General features: G+C 46.2%; 1 protein-coding gene across 2 annotated transcripts in view; it reads right to left on the bottom strand.

The window, feature by feature from the left end:
* Nucleotides 1-13,330: 13,330 nt before the first annotated feature.
* Nucleotides 13,331-18,141, bottom strand: part of LOC139564291 (mannosyl-oligosaccharide 1,2-alpha-mannosidase IA-like) — a 205,005-nt gene continuing 200,194 nt past the window's right edge. For both annotated transcript variants that reach the window (XM_071383694.1, XM_071383693.1), the window contains exons 11-12: nucleotides 16,824-16,939; nucleotides 13,331-15,257 (exon numbers count right to left, since the gene is read on the bottom strand). In XM_071383694.1, the coding sequence (XP_071239795.1) occupies nucleotides 15,113-15,257; nucleotides 16,824-16,939 (261 nt within the window). In that variant the 3' untranslated portion in view covers nucleotides 13,331-15,112. The remainder of the gene's footprint in view (nucleotides 15,258-16,823; nucleotides 16,940-18,141) is intronic.

Genomic DNA, 18,141 nt, shown 5'->3' with positions numbered 1-18,141 from the left:
AATTGGAGTGGGAGGGCCTGTGGAAGGATGCTTTTAAAAGTATGCCCAAATCCTCAGTCACTTCAAACCAAATGTTATCGCAACCAAAATCCCAAAACAAGTTGCACATATTGCATATTGGAGGGTTTTATAAGAATTCTGGTATTTATATAACACTTTCCATTGAATAAATCTTTTTTTTGTTGGTTGTTTTGATCCTGATTGGTTGATAGAAGGGAGTTATATCACCACAATCCCTGTATTCTCCGGCGTATGCCTGCCATAGATCAAGCAGTACCAGCACTTCAGGTGAATATTTTTTTCATTGCATTGTATGAGGTTATTTTTCTTATCTAAACTTGGGAGGTGAATTGATGTTGTGCAAGGTTGTAATGTCTTCAAATGTTTTTGTGTTATTTCCTGTTTTACAGCTTCGATGCTTTGGAACCTGGTGTTGTTGTCACAAAGGAGCGTTCGGACTCAGTCGGGACCAGGATTCAGCTGCTGCGCAACGCTGACATCCCTCCTCCCATAGATGGTCTGCCTGTACAAGCAGCACCTGGACTGGACACAACTAGACAAACATATGTTTTGAGAAGATCAGGGAGTTTTGCGACAAAGAGGCTATGGACATCACATGCCCTGCACCAAAGTCAAGGGCAGGACAGAAACAGGCTCTCCGAATATAGATTCCCTTGTTCATGTGTGGTTCAGACGGACCAGTCATCAGCACTATCTGCAGTGCCTCTATTCAAATGACTCTCTCCTAACACATTATTTATCCCACTGCTCAGCCACTTTACCCCTGATTGTATGCATATAACTACCTCATCTATCACTTTCGTTATTGATATAGTTCGTGTACATACTGTATATTATTATTATTTATATTGACACTATCTATTTCTGATATTGCTACTATGAAAGTAACCATTTGGCTGTACAGTTTACACCTTCTGTAGAGACCCATCCACTTAGCAAGACTTATTGATATATAAAATGAATATTGATATGTGTGGTCGTAACATGATTTTGTGACATACCACACAGACTCACTAAACACAAATGCTTCATTTGTAAATTACGTCTGAGTGTTGGAGTGTGCCCCTGGCTATCCGTCAATAAAAAAAAATTAAAAATTGGTCCGTCTGGTATAAGGAATTTGAAATAATTTATACTTTTACTTTTGATACTTAAGTACATTTGAGCAATTCCATTTACTTTTGATACTGAAGTATTTTTTAAAACCAAATACTTTTAGACTTTTACTCAAGTAGTATTTTACTGGGTGACTTTGACTTTGACTTCAGTCATTTTCTATTAAGGCATCTTTACATCTGGACACTTTGTTAACCTGTAATTGTTCATTATTGTAGGCTACTATCACTTTTACTTTCAATCTTTACTACACTACTCACTGTTTAGCACATGACCTCATGTGAATCCTTAAAGAGATGGGTGGGGCTGGTTTAAGAGGGTGTGAACAATGCTGAATGGGTGTAAAAAAAAGTGAGTTTACAAGTCTATCAACTTTCAAAGCAGAATGACTTTCCCATTGTTCCTCAAAAATGCAGTGTATGATATACCATTTTGTAGCTCTGAGTCTCTACTTTTTACCAACGTAAAAAAAAAAACATTTCAAATTTTGCTACATAAGAGCGAATCCAGATGGTGAGTCACATATCTCTATAGATGATCTGTCTACCTGGTCAAAATCACTGATACAGACCCCCCCCCCCTCCAGAGAAACCTAGATTCAAATAGAGGTCCTATCAATAACATTTCTATAGCCAGAAATATGTATTTTTGGTGTGGGTCAAAATGACCACAAAGGAGTTGAATTTTCTAAAACAAAAGGATTTAAATGCATTAAGAACAAGTTGATTGACAAAGTCATAAAGATTTGAAGAAACCACCTTTGGGCTATGAGATCTACAATATGCCTCTTGGGTCAAAATGATCCCAGTCGATAGTTTGAGAGTTACAAAGATGATAAGATTTCTCCAGAGCTCTACTCAGGGCTCAGCATCTGTACATTGATTACTGCTGGTCCTCAGTTGAAGAGGTCCATGTAACTATTTAGAGTCTAAACATAATGCCAGCACACAATTCAAACTAACCCTGCAAATGTTCATGTAAAACCATGGGTGAGTGTTATTCTTCTCAAGGATGTGGTACTCAATGCTGTTCGACCCTGGTTGAATCATTAGAATTGCAATAAGTGATTGCAACAACCTTTAAATCCAGCATAGCCTCCCTATTATCCTGTAAAACACAACAGAATCTCTGAGCAATGAGTTTCATTTCAATCTTCACAAACAAAAACCCATCTCAGTTTAAACAATTATCCTGTAAACATATTTTGTATTCTAGAGCGTCGTCAGTCTACGCGCGTTCCAAAAAGCTTTAGCACATTCCCATCAGAACATAATTGAGATGTGTTGAAAGCATAAGGCAGGTTTCCCTTTAACAAAATTGTTAAGGCTTGGAATGAACTAGGCAAAACTCATACCCATGTTGATTTTAGTATACTGCTGTTAAAACAAAACAATGGTATGAAGCCCATTCAAAAGCACCTGCAGAATAACAAGACAAAACTATCTCCGATATGAAAATACATAATATCTGAAGAGAAGGAGAGAGAGGTAGAGAGAGGTAGAGAGAGCCCTCGAACCATTGTCAGAACAACAACTGCTGAGAAAATAGGGCTTGTTCCAAAGTTTTTAATGCCTTAAATCTCTCCAAACTGCGGTCACTGTAATGTCACAGAGAGGGCGATATGCATAGTATACGGCGCTGTGAGTGACAACTGGATATTATTAATTACAATGAACTTGGTAGAAAAAATTTGCGTTAGATTAATCACGACAGACATTCTGAAATAGGGTCTCTGATTATTCAAAGCCTCAGGAGAAAAAAAATTCAACATTAATTGGCATAAGAGCCTGCTTCACTCTGGCAACTGCTGACAGACCACAAATCACCAGCTCCAAACACAGCATAAACAGTCGTTGACGTTTTGTAACAGTCCTGACCTGTTTTATGTTGTTTTTTATGTGTTTATGGTCAGGGCATGTGTTTTGGGTGGGCAGTCTATGTTATCTGTTTCTATGTTGGTTTTGGGTTACCTGGTATGGCTCTTGATTAGAGGCAGGTGGTTTGCATTTTCCTCTAATTAAGAGTCATATTTAGGTAGGGCGTTCTCACTGTTTGTTTGTGGGTGATTGTCTCCTGTGTCCGTATGTTATGTTCGTACCACATAGGACTGTAGCGTTTGTTTGTTTTGTTTTCGTTTCGATGTCGTCTGTTACCTGTACGTAAGTTTATGTTTAGTTATGTAAGTTTATGTTCAGGTCTCGTCAACGTCGTTTTGTTGTTTTGTAGTTTGGAAAGTTTTTGTTTTCGTTTCGTGTTGCCATCTTTATCGTTGTTATAATAAAGATGGCTTATTTCCCACAAGCTGCGTTTTGGTCTGAAGATCCTTCTCTCCTCACCTCTTCCGAGGATGAGGAGAGCGTCACCCGTTACAGAATCACCCACCTACACGCTAAGACCAAGCGGCAAGGGAAAACGAAACGGAGTAAGGGACAGGAGAGAAAGGAGCAATGGACATGGGACGATGTTTTGGATGGAAAGGGTTGCTACACTTGGGAGGAGATCCTGGCTGGGAGGGATCGCCTCCCATGGGAACAGGTGGAGGCATTGAGGAGAGCAGAGGCTACCTGGGAGAGGAACCGGAGCTATGAGGGAACGCGTCTGGCACGGAAGCCAAAAAAGCCCGTGAGTAATTCCCAAAAATTTCTTGGGGGGGGGCTAGGAGATAGTGGGCCGAGGTCAGGTAGGAAACCTGCGCCTACTCCCTGTAATTACCGTGGAGAGCGAGAGTACGGGCAGACACCGTGTTACGCAGTAGAGCGCACGGTGTCTCCTGTACGTGTGCATAGCCCAGTGCGGGTTATTCCACCTCCCCGCACTGGTAGGGCTAGATTGGGCATTGAGCCAGGTGTCATGAGGCCGGCTCAACGCGTCTGGTCTCCAGTGCGTCTCCTCGGGCCGGCATACATGGCACCTGCCTTACGCATGGTTTCCCCGGTTCGCCTACACAGCCCGGTGCGGGTTATTCCACCTCCTCGTACTGGGCGGGCGACCGGGAGCATTCAACCAGGTAAGGTTGGGCAGGCTCAATGCTCAAGAGAGCCAGTACGCCTGCACGGTCCGGTATTTCCGGCGCCACCTCCCCGCCCCAGCCTAGTACCTACAGTGCCTACATTACGCACTAGGCTACCAGTGCATTTCCAGAGCCCTGTTCCTCCTCCACGCACTCTCCCTATAGTGCGTGTATCCAGTTCAGTGCCTCCAGTTCCGGCCCCACGCACTAAGCCACCTGTGCGTCTCCTAAGTCCTGTACACACTGTCACTTCTCCCCGTACTAGTCCTGAGGTGCGTGCCCTCAGCCAGGTGCCACCAGTGCCGGTACCACGCACCAGGTATAGAGTACGCTTTGAGAGTTCAGTGTGCCCTGTCCCTGCTCCACGCACTAGTAGGAAGGTGCTTATCATTAGCCCGGTGCCTCCAGTTCCGGCACCACGCACCAGGTCTACAGTGCGCCGTATCCGGCCAGAGCCATCCGTCTCCCCAGCGCCATCTGAGCCATCCGTCTCCCCAGCGCCATCTGAGCCATCCGTCTCCCCAGCGCCATCTGAGCCATCCGTCTCCCCAGCGCCATCTGAGCCATCCGTCTGCCAGGAGCCTGCAAAGCCGCCCGTCTGCCATGAGCCTGCAAAGCCGCCCGTCTGCCATGAGCCTACAGAGCCATCCGCCAGACAGGAGCCGCTAGAGCCGTCAGCCAGACAGGAGCCGCTAGAGCCGCCCGCCAGACAGGATCTGCCAGAGCCGCCAACCAGACAGGATCTGCCAGAGCCGCCAACCAGACAGGATCTGCCAGAGCCGCCAACCAGACAGGATCTGCCAGAGCCGCCAACCAGACAGGATCTGCCAGAGCCGCCAATCAGACAGGATCTGCCAGAGCCGCCAGCGAGCCATGAGCAGCCAGAGCCGTCAGAGAGCCATGAGCAGCCAGAGCCGTCAGTGAGCCATGAGCAGCCAGAGCCGTCAGTGAGCCATGAGCAGCCAGAGCCGTTAGAGAGCCATGAGCAGCCAGAGCCGTCAGAGCGCCATGAGCGTCGAGAGCCGTCAGCCTGCCATGAGCGTCGAGAGCCGTCAGCCTGCCATGAGCGTCGAGAGCCGTCAGCCTGCCATGAGCGTCGAGAGCCGTCAGCCTGCCATGAGCGTAGAGAGCCGTCAGTCTGCCATGAGCGTCGAGAGCCGTCAGCCTGCATGGACCTGCCAGAGCCGTCCAAACAGGACCTGCCAGAGTCCTTCAGCCGGGATCTGCCCCTTGTCCCGGTGTTGCCCCTTGTCCCGGTGCTGCCCCTTGTCCCGGTGCTGCCCCTTGTCCCGGTGCTGCCCCTTGTCCCGGTGCTGCCCCTTGTCCCGGTGCTGCCCCTTGTCCCGGTGCTGCCCCTTGTCCCGGTGCTGCCCCTTATTCCGGTGCTGCCCCTTGTTCTGGTGCTGCCCCTTGTTCTGGTGCTGCCCCTTGTCCCGGTGCTACCCCTTGTCCCGGTGCTGCCCCTTGTCCCGGTGCTAGCTGTTTATTTAGGGGATGGTAGTGTTAGGGTGGTCAGTAGAAGGGGTAGACAGAAGAGGGGAGTGACTATGGTGGTATGGGGACAGCGTCCTGAGCCGGAACCACCACCGTGGTCAACTGCCCACCCGGACCCTCCCCTGGACTTTGTGCTTGTGCGCCCGGCGTGCGCATCTTGAGGGGGGGGTACTGTAACAGTCCTGACCTGTTTTATGTTGTTTTTTATGTGTTTATGGTCAGGGCATGTGTTTTGGGTGGGCAGTCTATGTTATCTGTTTCTATGTTGGTTTTGGGTTACCTGGTATGGCTCTTGATTAGAGGCAGGTGGTTTGCATTTTCCTCTAATTAAGAGTCATATTTAGGTAGGGCGTTCTCACTGTTTGTTTGTGGGTGATTGTCTCCTGTGTCCGTATGTTATGTTCGTACCACATAGGACTGTAGCGTTTGTTTGTTTTGTTTTCGTTTCGATGTCGTCTGTTACCTGTACGTAAGTTTATGTTTAGTTATGTAAGTTTATGTTCAGGTCTCGTCAACGTCGTTTTGTTGTTTTGTAGTTTGGAAAGTTTTTGTTTTCGTTTCGTGTTGCCATCTTTATCGTTGTTATAATAAAGATGGCTTATTTCCCACAAGCTGCGTTTTGGTCTGAAGATCCTTCTCTCCTCACCTCTTCCGAGGATGAGGAGAGCGTCACCCGTTACAGAATCACCCACCTACACGCTAAGACCAAGCGGCAAGGGAAAACGAAACGGAGTAAGGGACAGGAGAGAAAGGAGCAATGGACATGGGACGATGTTTTGGATGGAAAGGGTTGCTACACTTGGGAGGAGATCCTGGCTGGGAGGGATCGCCTCCCATGGGAACAGGTGGAGGCATTGAGGAGAGCAGAGGCTACCTGGGAGAGGAACCGGAGCTATGAGGGAACGCGTCTGGCACGGAAGCCAAAAAAGCCCGTGAGTAATTCCCAAAAATTTCTTGGGGGGGGGCTAGGAGATAGTGGGCCGAGGTCAGGTAGGAAACCTGCGCCTACTCCCTGTAATTACCGTGGAGAGCGAGAGTACGGGCAGACACCGTGTTACGCAGTAGAGCGCACGGTGTCTCCTGTACGTGTGCATAGCCCAGTGCGGGTTATTCCACCTCCCCGCACTGGTAGGGCTAGATTGGGCATTGAGCCAGGTGTCATGAGGCCGGCTCAACGCGTCTGGTCTCCAGTGCGTCTCCTCGGGCCGGCATACATGGCACCTGCCTTACGCATGGTTTCCCCGGTTCGCCTACACAGCCCGGTGCGGGTTATTCCACCTCCTCGTACTGGGCGGGCGACCGGGAGCATTCAACCAGGTAAGGTTGGGCAGGCTCAATGCTCAAGAGAGCCAGTACGCCTGCACGGTCCGGTATTTCCGGCGCCACCTCCCCGCCCCAGCCTAGTACCTACAGTGCCTACATTACGCACTAGGCTACCAGTGCATTTCCAGAGCCCTGTTCCTCCTCCACGCACTCTCCCTATAGTGCGTGTATCCAGTTCAGTGCCTCCAGTTCCGGCCCCACGCACTAAGCCACCTGTGCGTCTCCTAAGTCCTGTACACACTGTCACTTCTCCCCGTACTAGTCCTGAGGTGCGTGCCCTCAGCCAGGTGCCACCAGTGCCGGTACCACGCACCAGGTATAGAGTACGCTTTGAGAGTTCAGTGTGCCCTGTCCCTGCTCCACGCACTAGTAGGAAGGTGCTTATCATTAGCCCGGTGCCTCCAGTTCCGGCACCACGCACCAGGTCTACAGTGCGCCGTATCCGGCCAGAGCCATCCGTCTCCCCAGCGCCATCTGAGCCATCCGTCTCCCCAGCGCCATCTGAGCCATCCGTCTCCCCAGCGCCATCTGAGCCATCCGTCTCCCCAGCGCCATCTGAGCCATCCGTCTGCCAGGAGCCTGCAAAGCCGCCCGTCTGCCATGAGCCTGCAAAGCCGCCCGTCTGCCATGAGCCTACAGAGCCATCCGCCAGACAGGAGCCGCTAGAGCCGTCAGCCAGACAGGAGCCGCTAGAGCCGCCCGCCAGACAGGATCTGCCAGAGCCGCCAACCAGACAGGATCTGCCAGAGCCGCCAACCAGACAGGATCTGCCAGAGCCGCCAACCAGACAGGATCTGCCAGAGCCGCCAACCAGACAGGATCTGCCAGAGCCGCCAATCAGACAGGATCTGCCAGAGCCGCCAGCGAGCCATGAGCAGCCAGAGCCGTCAGAGAGCCATGAGCAGCCAGAGCCGTCAGTGAGCCATGAGCAGCCAGAGCCGTCAGTGAGCCATGAGCAGCCAGAGCCGTTAGAGAGCCATGAGCAGCCAGAGCCGTCAGAGCGCCATGAGCGTCGAGAGCCGTCAGCCTGCCATGAGCGTCGAGAGCCGTCAGCCTGCCATGAGCGTCGAGAGCCGTCAGCCTGCCATGAGCGTCGAGAGCCGTCAGCCTGCCATGAGCGTAGAGAGCCGTCAGTCTGCCATGAGCGTCGAGAGCCGTCAGCCTGCATGGACCTGCCAGAGCCGTCCAAACAGGACCTGCCAGAGTCCTTCAGCCGGGATCTGCCCCTTGTCCCGGTGTTGCCCCTTGTCCCGGTGCTGCCCCTTGTCCCGGTGCTGCCCCTTGTCCCGGTGCTGCCCCTTGTCCCGGTGCTGCCCCTTGTCCCGGTGCTGCCCCTTGTCCCGGTGCTGCCCCTTGTCCCGGTGCTGCCCCTTGTCCCGGTGCTGCCCCTTATTCCGGTGCTGCCCCTTGTTCTGGTGCTGCCCCTTGTTCTGGTGCTGCCCCTTGTCCCGGTGCTACCCCTTGTCCCGGTGCTGCCCCTTGTCCCGGTGCTAGCTGTTTATTTAGGGGATGGTAGTGTTAGGGTGGTCAGTAGAAGGGGTAGACAGAAGAGGGGAGTGACTATGGTGGTATGGGGACAGCGTCCTGAGCCGGAACCACCACCGTGGTCAACTGCCCACCCGGACCCTCCCCTGGACTTTGTGCTTGTGCGCCCGGCGTGCGCATCTTGAGGGGGGGGTACTGTAACAGTCCTGACCTGTTTTATGTTGTTTTTTATGTGTTTATGGTCAGGGCATGTGTTTTGGGTGGGCAGTCTATGTTATCTGTTTCTATGTTGGTTTTGGGTTACCTGGTATGGCTCTTGATTAGAGGCAGGTGGTTTGCATTTTCCTCTAATTAAGAGTCATATTTAGGTAGGGCGTTCTCACTGTTTGTTTGTGGGTGATTGTCTCCTGTGTCCGTATGTTATGTTCGTACCACATAGGACTGTAGCGTTTGTTTGTTTTGTTTTCGTTTCGATGTCGTCTGTTACCTGTACGTAAGTTTATGTTTAGTTATGTAAGTTTATGTTCAGGTCTCGTCAACGTCGTTTTGTTGTTTTGTAGTTTGGAAAGTTTTTGTTTTCGTTTCGTGTTGCCATCTTTATCGTTGTTATAATAAAGATGGCTTATTTCCCACAAGCTGCGTTTTGGTCTGAAGATCCTTCTCTCCTCACCTCTTCCGAGGATGAGGAGAGCGTCACCCGTTACACGTTTACTGAGGCAGAATAACTCGACATTGTTGTTTCGCCCACATTGTCTTCTCTGTAATTTTAACCCTGAATTGTGTGACCTTGAATTACCATGCAATCCTGCAAACTACAGTACGAATCATACAATAGTTCACTGAATAGACTTTTGAACAGATTCCTTTACTGGATGTCTTCTTCTGTTGAACTCAGTATTCATGAGGGTTGTGTTCACTAGTAATAAAACGGAAGGAAATGTTCCCGAAACGAGGAGGTACTATCTGGAATTGTCCAATAAGAAAGGTTGATTTCTGTTTCCGTTGTAAAATATTTTGCTACACTGTGCTCTAATGAACATGAGGTCCCAGTGCTATGGATGTCTGTGTTAGCAGCTGATGATGCAGCTGTGATTGCTCCCTCTCCCTAACAAGGTGTTGGTAGCTGGGTGACCCAGGACTATTGGACCTTGAGAAGTGCTAGCGGTGCAGTTTTCTGACAGACCAATCAGCACACCGTTGTCTGGGGGAATCTGCTCAACACACACCCACATGCACCCAGAGTCACAAGCGTTGGGCCAGTAACTGAAAGGTCGCTGGTTCGAATCCCTGAGCCGGCATGGTGGAAAAATCTGCTGTTCTGCCCTTGACTATGGCAGTTAACCCCCAACAACAACTGCTCCCCTGGTGCAGATGATGTGGATGTCGATTAAGGCAAGCCCCCCCACACCTCTCTGATTTAGGTTAAATCCAGAAGACACACTTCGGTTGAATGCATTCAGTTGAGCAACTGATTAGCTATCCCCTTTCACATGCACACAGTTGGGGAAAACACAAATCCTTGTCTCCTCTCACAAGCTGGGTGACTTGGAAGAAACCATGGAAAATTCCATTCTATTATGATAATGTTGAACAGCAATGTGAGTATGCCTGTATGCCCTGGAAAAATAGGATGATTTCCCAACATCATACAATCTTGACATTAAGATTTGATAATCATGAAATTGGACAAACACATCAGTTTTCATTAGCAACGTAATCTAATCATGAAACCTTTAAAATGCTATATCTCCAACTGAGGGAAACATAAGAATAGAATTGAGCGAGGATAGAGACTAGTTGAATCTGAAAGGAAAGAGGTTCATTAGAATTTGATAATGCTTGGGGAAATGCTTAATGTTTTTGCTTCCAATGTTTGACCTTTAGTCTGTCATATTCAGGCCTGCTCTGTTTCTTCCATCTTTTTCTATTGAACAATGACCCGGAATTGTCTGACTTTGGTGTCTGCCTTTGGAAAATTGGCCTTTCACCGCAAAGAGCTGTCAAAAACTTAAACAAACCCATCCTTTCACAAGATTAGATATGGGCAGTTTCTTATTTTTTTGCTGAAGTATTATCCTGAAAATCTTTCAATTGTTTCTCGTTTTTTTACTCTTCAAAACCCTGAGAGAAAATAACCACTTAACAAACCATGAAAGTGCGCACAGACAAGACACAGGGAGAGAGAGGGCGGGGGTAAAAGCCATTGAGCATGAAGTCAAACCTTGATCTTCATTTCATCCCTTGAAGAGGGAGGTTGAATAAGGAAACAGCCTTGAATTACAGTCTGTCTCGCTGCCTCACTGGTCATCGGAAGAGACAGAGGGAAGTGAGCAGGCATATGCTAGTACAACACATCTCCCTCCCCTCTTCTTTACAGTGCACACAGACGATCAGTTAAATCCCCTGCCATTCCCCTTTGTTGTCCACACACACACCAGGTCCACGCCAAGCGTTGTCGGGCCTTCCTCTGCGAGGCGGCCATCTTGATCGCAGTACATGCACATAGGGCCCCAGCACGGGGAGAGCTATGGAGGCCGTAAGTGAGCCGTGTGGGGCCGCCGAGACCAAGCTGTGAGAGGAAGATAACAATGGCCGCTCACTAAGCAGCGGTGACTGGCCCCCACCGTCTCCTCTGCTCTGTTTCACTGGAATTATTACAGGAGGGATTATCTGTATCAGTCTCAGGTGCATTCAAATGTACAGTAATCCCCCCCATCTGTAGCCCCCAACACCGAACAGGGCTGCTCATGGATGCACACCGTGCTCCCTTTCTCTCACCTTCTTTCTTTCTAAGACCTTAAAGCTAAGACATCTCTTAGTACGTCAGCATGTCTTTGTCGCTGTTTGACTCAAAAAACATTTGTGTAAAGGGAAGAAAGTGGGAGAATTTCAGGCATTTTTTAGAAAAGACTATTGTCTGTTTGTTTTTGTCTGCTTGACTTATCTAAGCAGGGTACATTTGCTCTGTTGACAAAATATAATAAAATTCTAATAACTTGATTTGGATAAGCCTTTCTGGTTACATGAAGGTATACTATTTGGAGCAGAATGAAATGAAATTGTCCCTCCTGTGTTCCATTGGTGTGATGACTAAACCCACATTATTCATTTTCGGTTCCTAATTGCTGGAACCTTACCTATCTTTGAGACGTCCCCCCATCAATTAAATCTGTAATGAACATCCCCTGTGCCAACAATTAATCAAATTTCATCACTCAGTGAGCACCTCATCTCCTCTCATGAAAATCAATGAGGAAAAATTCCATTAAAACGCAGACTGATATACTAGCAATGAATCCAAGCAGCACAAAACCAGTGTTGGGGAAGCTACTCTGAAAATATAGTTTACCAAGCTACCAATTACTTCACACGGGAAGAAATTAAGCTACATTAAAGCTACCCTGAAGAACATGCCGTTTACTCAAAGTTACTTTGAAAGAGTTCATTACATCCAAACTATTTTGTGATAAATTATCATATGTAAATCGGAAATGTCATAGACAACAAATGGCAAGAACCGATCACTTTGGGGTTATATGTTAACAGAAGGTGTAATTTAGCCTATTAAACACAAAAACAATTTTTCACGTGAACATTTTCCAGGTCTCATGCCGAAAAAGAAAGGGAATTATTTCTTACTTCACCCATATTTGTTTTTTTGCCCAAAAAGTAGTGTGTAGTTCCAGTAGTTAGCTACACCGCTACATTGTGAAAAAGTAGTGTGTAGTTCCAGTAGTTAGCTACACCGCTACATTGTGAAAAAGTAGTGTGTAGTTCCAGTAGTTAGCTACACCACTAAATGGTAAAAAAGTAGTGTGTAGTTCCAATAGTTAGCTACACCACTAAATGGTAAAAAAGTAGTGTGTAGTTCCAGTAGTTAGCTACACCGCTACATTGTGAAAAAGTAGTGTGTAGTTCTAGTAGTTAGCTACACCACTAAATGGTAAAAAAGTAGTGTGTAGTTCCAATAGTTAGCTACACCGCTAAATGGTAAAAAAGTAGTGTGTAGTTCCAATAGTTAGCTACACCGCTACATTGTGAAAAAGTTAACTACTGAAAACACTACCTAGATTTGAAATTTGTTCAACTACCACTAAGCTACTGCAAAAAGTAGTCAAATTACTAGTTGAACTGCATGTAGTTCACTACTCCCCAACACTACGCAAAACTATGCATTTATGATATTGAATAAGTTGTTGAGTCTTTGAGACATAGATGGCATAAAGTATGCCTCGATGTTATGCAAAGAACTACCTTCACAAGAGTTGTACTCAATGTACAGACTGTTTGAAGGCTTAGCTGGCATGCCCCTCTATGTTCTGATCACTCTTTCACACTATACCTTCTGGCTTCCTTTAACCAAACACCCACTGACTTCACTCAACCAAACACCCACTCCCCTGCAGTGTTTTGTGTACCTGGGTCCAGATTCACAAACCACTTCTTACGCAAAAACTTAAAAAGCTTCTTAAAAAGGTTTTGTGAATGTGGGCCCTGAACTACAATGTGAACAAGAGCTAAGAGCCATGTAAATATTTCTAATCTTGATGTCATGGAGAATGATCTTGTCTGATATTGATGTTGTTAAGGTATAGGAAACATTGTGCTGGTAGACCTGGAGCACATAGCTACAGAAAGCAGAGCTTTGCCAATTGCAGCATTGGTGGTACAGATACGTGATGCGGTTTCATATGTGAAGTATGGCGAAGCTCTTAGGTCTTCCATATCAATAGGTGAAGTTGACAGTGTATTCAGGAAATACACTCAGTCAATGTGTTGGAAGGTGAGGTCAAACATAGATTTAACACTCCAGACAGTAAAAACCATAAGCAGTAATATTAGGGACAGACAACAACAAAAATCCAGACAAAGCAAATGAAGTTGCTTTAAATGTACAAAGTTGCACAGGTCTTTTATCAGTATTTGAAAATATTCAACAATGAAAGATAAGTAATAACAATAATTCATATCAACCAGAACTATAATTAAAGTCAAAGTTTTTCCTCTTTTACAGAAACACCTGAGGGAAGCAAATGAAAAAGCAATGAAAATAATGATGTAATTAAGTCAAATAAATCACAAAAGAAACTGAAGATAAGCTAATACAGGGGACCCTTACATTCATCCAGGTCTGTACAGCAAATTCTCTCTGCATTGGACAGCAGCGATGATAGGAATAAGGATGAAATAGGAAAGCGCCGTTCACATTCCCCTCTACGGAATACATTTTAGCAAACCCTTAGCCTCAAGCCTAACTTTCCCCACTGTGGATTTGAGAGAGCCGGAGCTCTCGATGAGGGCTGTTAACTTTGGCAGGCATATTTGAGCCCAGTCATACTAGGCGACTGAGACCAGCTGTGGTGATCTTGCCTCTGGGGTGGTTGTGAGTGCTTGTGTTACAGTAGCAGGACTGACACTTGTGTTGGAGTCACAGAACTGACACTTGTGTCACAGTGTTACAGTAACAGGACTGACACTTGTGTTGGAGTCACAGAACTGACACTTGTGTCACAGTGTTACAGTAACAGGACTGACACTTGTGTTTTAGTCACAGGACTGACACTTGTTCTACAGTGTTACAGTAACATGACTGACACTCGTTCTATAGTATTACAGTCACAGGACTGACAGTCGTTCTATAGTGCTACAGTAACAGGACTTACACTTGTGTTACAATAACAGGACTGACAGTTGTGTTAAAGTCACAGGACTGACACAATGTGAAGTTATGCTCTGAAAGGCAGTGTCCAGGAGGATTCAACACAGACTTGGCCTGATGAAAATATCTCACCAGTATTGTACTCGAAACAAATTATAAGGACAAAGAATTTATAAAAATGGTCCCTGGACATGTAAGACACTCCCTCTCTCCAACAACATCTTCAGTTTTCAATTTGTCCCATGCCTGTTATTATTCATTTAACCTGTTTCTGCAAGGAAACTCTGAATAAACAATCCTTTTCAAGGTGGATTTTGAGTATTACATTTCACAATTGTCTATACATTTAATATTCAACACCATTCAACCCTCCCTATTAGTCTGTCATCTTACTCTTGGTCAAATCTCACCACAAAGATGATGTGTTAAGGGAATTATGAGGGGGTGAACAAAAAAACAAACAACTTTGGTCAAAGAGACAGAGAAAAAAGCCAGAAAAAAAAAGCAATGACAAGATCAAGTGAAATCATTAATTGATTGCGGTGAAAAAACGGAATCAAAGCAAAAGCTCAGTGGTTCTCTCTCTCTCTCTCTCTCACAATATGGCCCATAATACAGCACTCTTCCCATTACATTTGGGTCTGCAAGATACTCTTGGTTTCCTCACAGAGGAAAGAAGGAAAGAAAAAAAGGTGCTCTTTTCATGAAAATCATGTTCGTCCTGATTGTCCACAGAAAGTAACGCCGGCAGGAAGTAGTCCCGACCCGGCTCAAGATTATACAATCACAGCGTATACGACAAGATCCTTTACTGGAAAGGAATTGAGAGTCTGTGACAGGGCCCAAGGGACGTTGGCCCTGCATTTTGTTGCGGTGTTGTTACCTGTGTGTAATGTTGTCTATGTGTGGGTCTATGTGTGTGTTTTGTGTGCATGTGATGTAACAATACGTGTTACTCTGTGTCTGTATCCAGGTGAGTTGTGCAGTGGTTGTACAGTAGGTTGCTACTCCGAGGTTGTCTTGTCGTGTGTCCCTCCCTCCCCCTGTAGGCAGCTCTTGCGGACGACGGGCAAGGGGTGAGCTTCCGTGTTGAACACCCAGTCCTCCAGAGGCAGCAGGTCATCGTCAGAGAAGAGCAGGTATAGATACCTGAGAGGGACAAACAGAGTCAGTGTCTGGGGAAACGAATGGCTACAATAAAGGATTGGCTGGCTAGTTTTCTCCTAGACTATGGGTATCTAAACAAATACATCATGGCTATAATGCTATTGTATGAGCCAATAAAACATGTTTTAGTCATGGTTGGGCAGTGATAGATTTATTACTGATGTAACGACATGACATTCTTTGCTTTTGTAAAACAAGTCTCTTTTGTAATGTCTCACAACTATTGAATTAATTATTGAATTATTGACGAATACAATACATGATGAACAACAGCAAGGTGAAGCGTGTGCTTTATTTAAAGCTTGTCTGGAGATCCCCCCCCCCCCCCAAAAAAAATCAAAATTAGAATTCATCTTATCTCTCGTGAAAAGATTTAGTATAAAACACAGCTTTCTCCATTTTCCCACCAACGTTTTCAAGGGTTCTTTCTCTAAGGGGGCCCAGACGACACTCACACGTTCCTCACGGTCTGAAACAACATCACTATGTGGATTGTCCACATCACTTAACCAGCCCATCACAAACGAAGTCTGAGAGGGGGCTAGACAGAGTCTTTCAGCTGAATCTAAATGGGAATTCCTCAATGTCTATTCCTTTCATGATAAGGTTTGTCTGTAAATGTTGAAATTAAGATACTGTGCTTGAGTGCACTCAATATATTGTGTGAATATCTTAGACTAATGTGAGTGTTCTCACGATAGACAGACCAGTCAACAGGGTGGAAAGTGTAAACCATAGCTAACGAGAAAACATTTCTTCATGCTTTAGAGTCTAAGCCAGGGAGTCTAAGCCAGGGGGGTGGGGGTTCTAAGCTAACGTATGGAATTGTTTTAAGATGGTCATACCAAGGATCATTTATCTATTTGATATCAAGTTTTAGGACCCTTTAAGGTATAAAAATATAACTATTATTTGATGAAACATTGAATTTAGCCTTACTGCTATTAGCCCATTGAAATGCATTGAATAACAGCTTCATACATGGATAAACAAACAGATAGTTCCCCCAAAACTCTAAAGGAAGTTTGTTCTGAACTGTCTATCCTATATCTGAGAGATATAAGGAAGATCAGGAATTATGTTATTTTCTTGTGAGGCTTGTGGGCGTCCTAGAGCAGAACAACCAACATGTAGTCTCATCTTCCCATCGAGGGGTCAAACTACTACAGACGTTTTCGTGAGAAGACAGATTTCCCGGGATGTCTCATGGTCTGACACACCCCGCTCTAGCTCTGCCACCTTTCACCGCAGATGCAGAAGGGCGACATCGCTGGATGCAGTGGATTGAGAAGCAGCCGGTGAAAAAATATATCTCGAGCTTAAACTAACAGATTTTGATGGGGATTTTTGTATTATGCTAATTCGATCGACTCCAGGGGGCTTTAGACTGCAATTGCCATTTACTTCTTACTACTTCTCAGAAACTGTAAATGCCACTTACACTTAGTGGAAGAAGCTCTGTAGCCGTTTACAAATCAAAAAAAGCTAAGTGTTTGCTGGTATATTCTCAGTAGCGGGGGGATGTTGACTTTGCCGTGTTAGACTTACTTGAGTGTCTCGGAGAGGAAAAAGCTTTGTTGCATGTTATCGTGGCTGACTGTCTGGGCGTACACGTCTCGGATGCCAGAGAAACCAGCTTCGACTCTGCAGTGTTGCTCCAGAGCCTGGGGAGAAGAATAGAAAGAAGAGAGCAGGAGGGATGTTAATGTCAAAATGGACATGTACTATACCAGTAGTTAGCCAATGGGCACAGACAGTATCTTCCTACCTATCGACGTAATGACTGCAATTCATATCAAATCAAACTTCCAGTAGTAGGACTGCAGCTCTCAAGTACTGGAGTTGCGCAACCCTAATAAGGGAACGTAAGGTTGTTTACGGAGAGCCAGAGACAGATGTGTCAACCTCGTACCGTGTCCTCAAACACCCGCTTTTACCTCACAGCACACTCACCTCATACAACACCAAACACAAAGCCTACTTATATTAAGGTCTTGTCTGGGGCACCGTATACAATATTCAACGGCATCCAGTAGCACGAGTGAGAACAAGAGTTTGGGGTTGAGGTGGTGAATGGGGGCAGAGCTAATAACGTGGCTCCCAACCCCCTTAGCCGTGCCATGGGGGTCGGGATGATAGATTTAGCATTCATGCTGTGTGATCAGACTGACACATGCATTAATTATGGGGCACAAAGGTTGACAAAACCCACACTTTGCTTCTTCTCGTGCAGATGCAACAGTAAGAACAGGGGTCTGTGTAAATTATGGTGCATTAGTCTGCTTTTGTCAAGGGGCAGTAATATGCTAATCAGCCTGGCCAGTTCTGCCCTCACACTGCCTTGTTAGACGTAGCATCGAAGGACCTTGACCATGTTCAATTATATGTACTGTACATTAGTTCCTCGAGAGAATACGCATGGACAGAGACCAGTACAGATGTCAGATCTCAATTTGAACCCTTTTGTCGCAGGAGGAAAATCTGATAAAAAAAAAAATCTATTGTTTTATTATATGTCGAAGGAAAGCAACAGGTATAATAAATGGTTGGTTTTCTCAGTGCCTATGTGGTCCAACGGTTACAGCCACTAACCCCGGCACACATATGCCAGAGTCGGCATGGCTTCGAATCCGGCCCACTACCCTTTGTCTCATGGATGAATGTCTTTTTTTAACGCATTAATTCCACGTGTTTACAGGATTCATTCCGCAGGGTTTACAGCACAGCTGTCAAACTCATTCCACGGAAGGCCGAGTGTCTGTGGGTTTTCGCTCCTCACTTGATTGACGAATTAAGGTCACCAATTAGTAAGGAACTCTTAAATGAAAGGAAAAAACTCAAAACTGCAGACACTAGGCCCTCCATG

This window comes from Salvelinus alpinus, chromosome 35, assembly GCF_045679555.1.
Source record: "Salvelinus alpinus chromosome 35, SLU_Salpinus.1, whole genome shotgun sequence".
NCBI lineage: Eukaryota > Metazoa > Chordata > Actinopteri > Salmoniformes > Salmonidae > Salvelinus > Salvelinus alpinus.
This window is presented reverse-complemented; position numbering and strand designations above follow the sequence as displayed.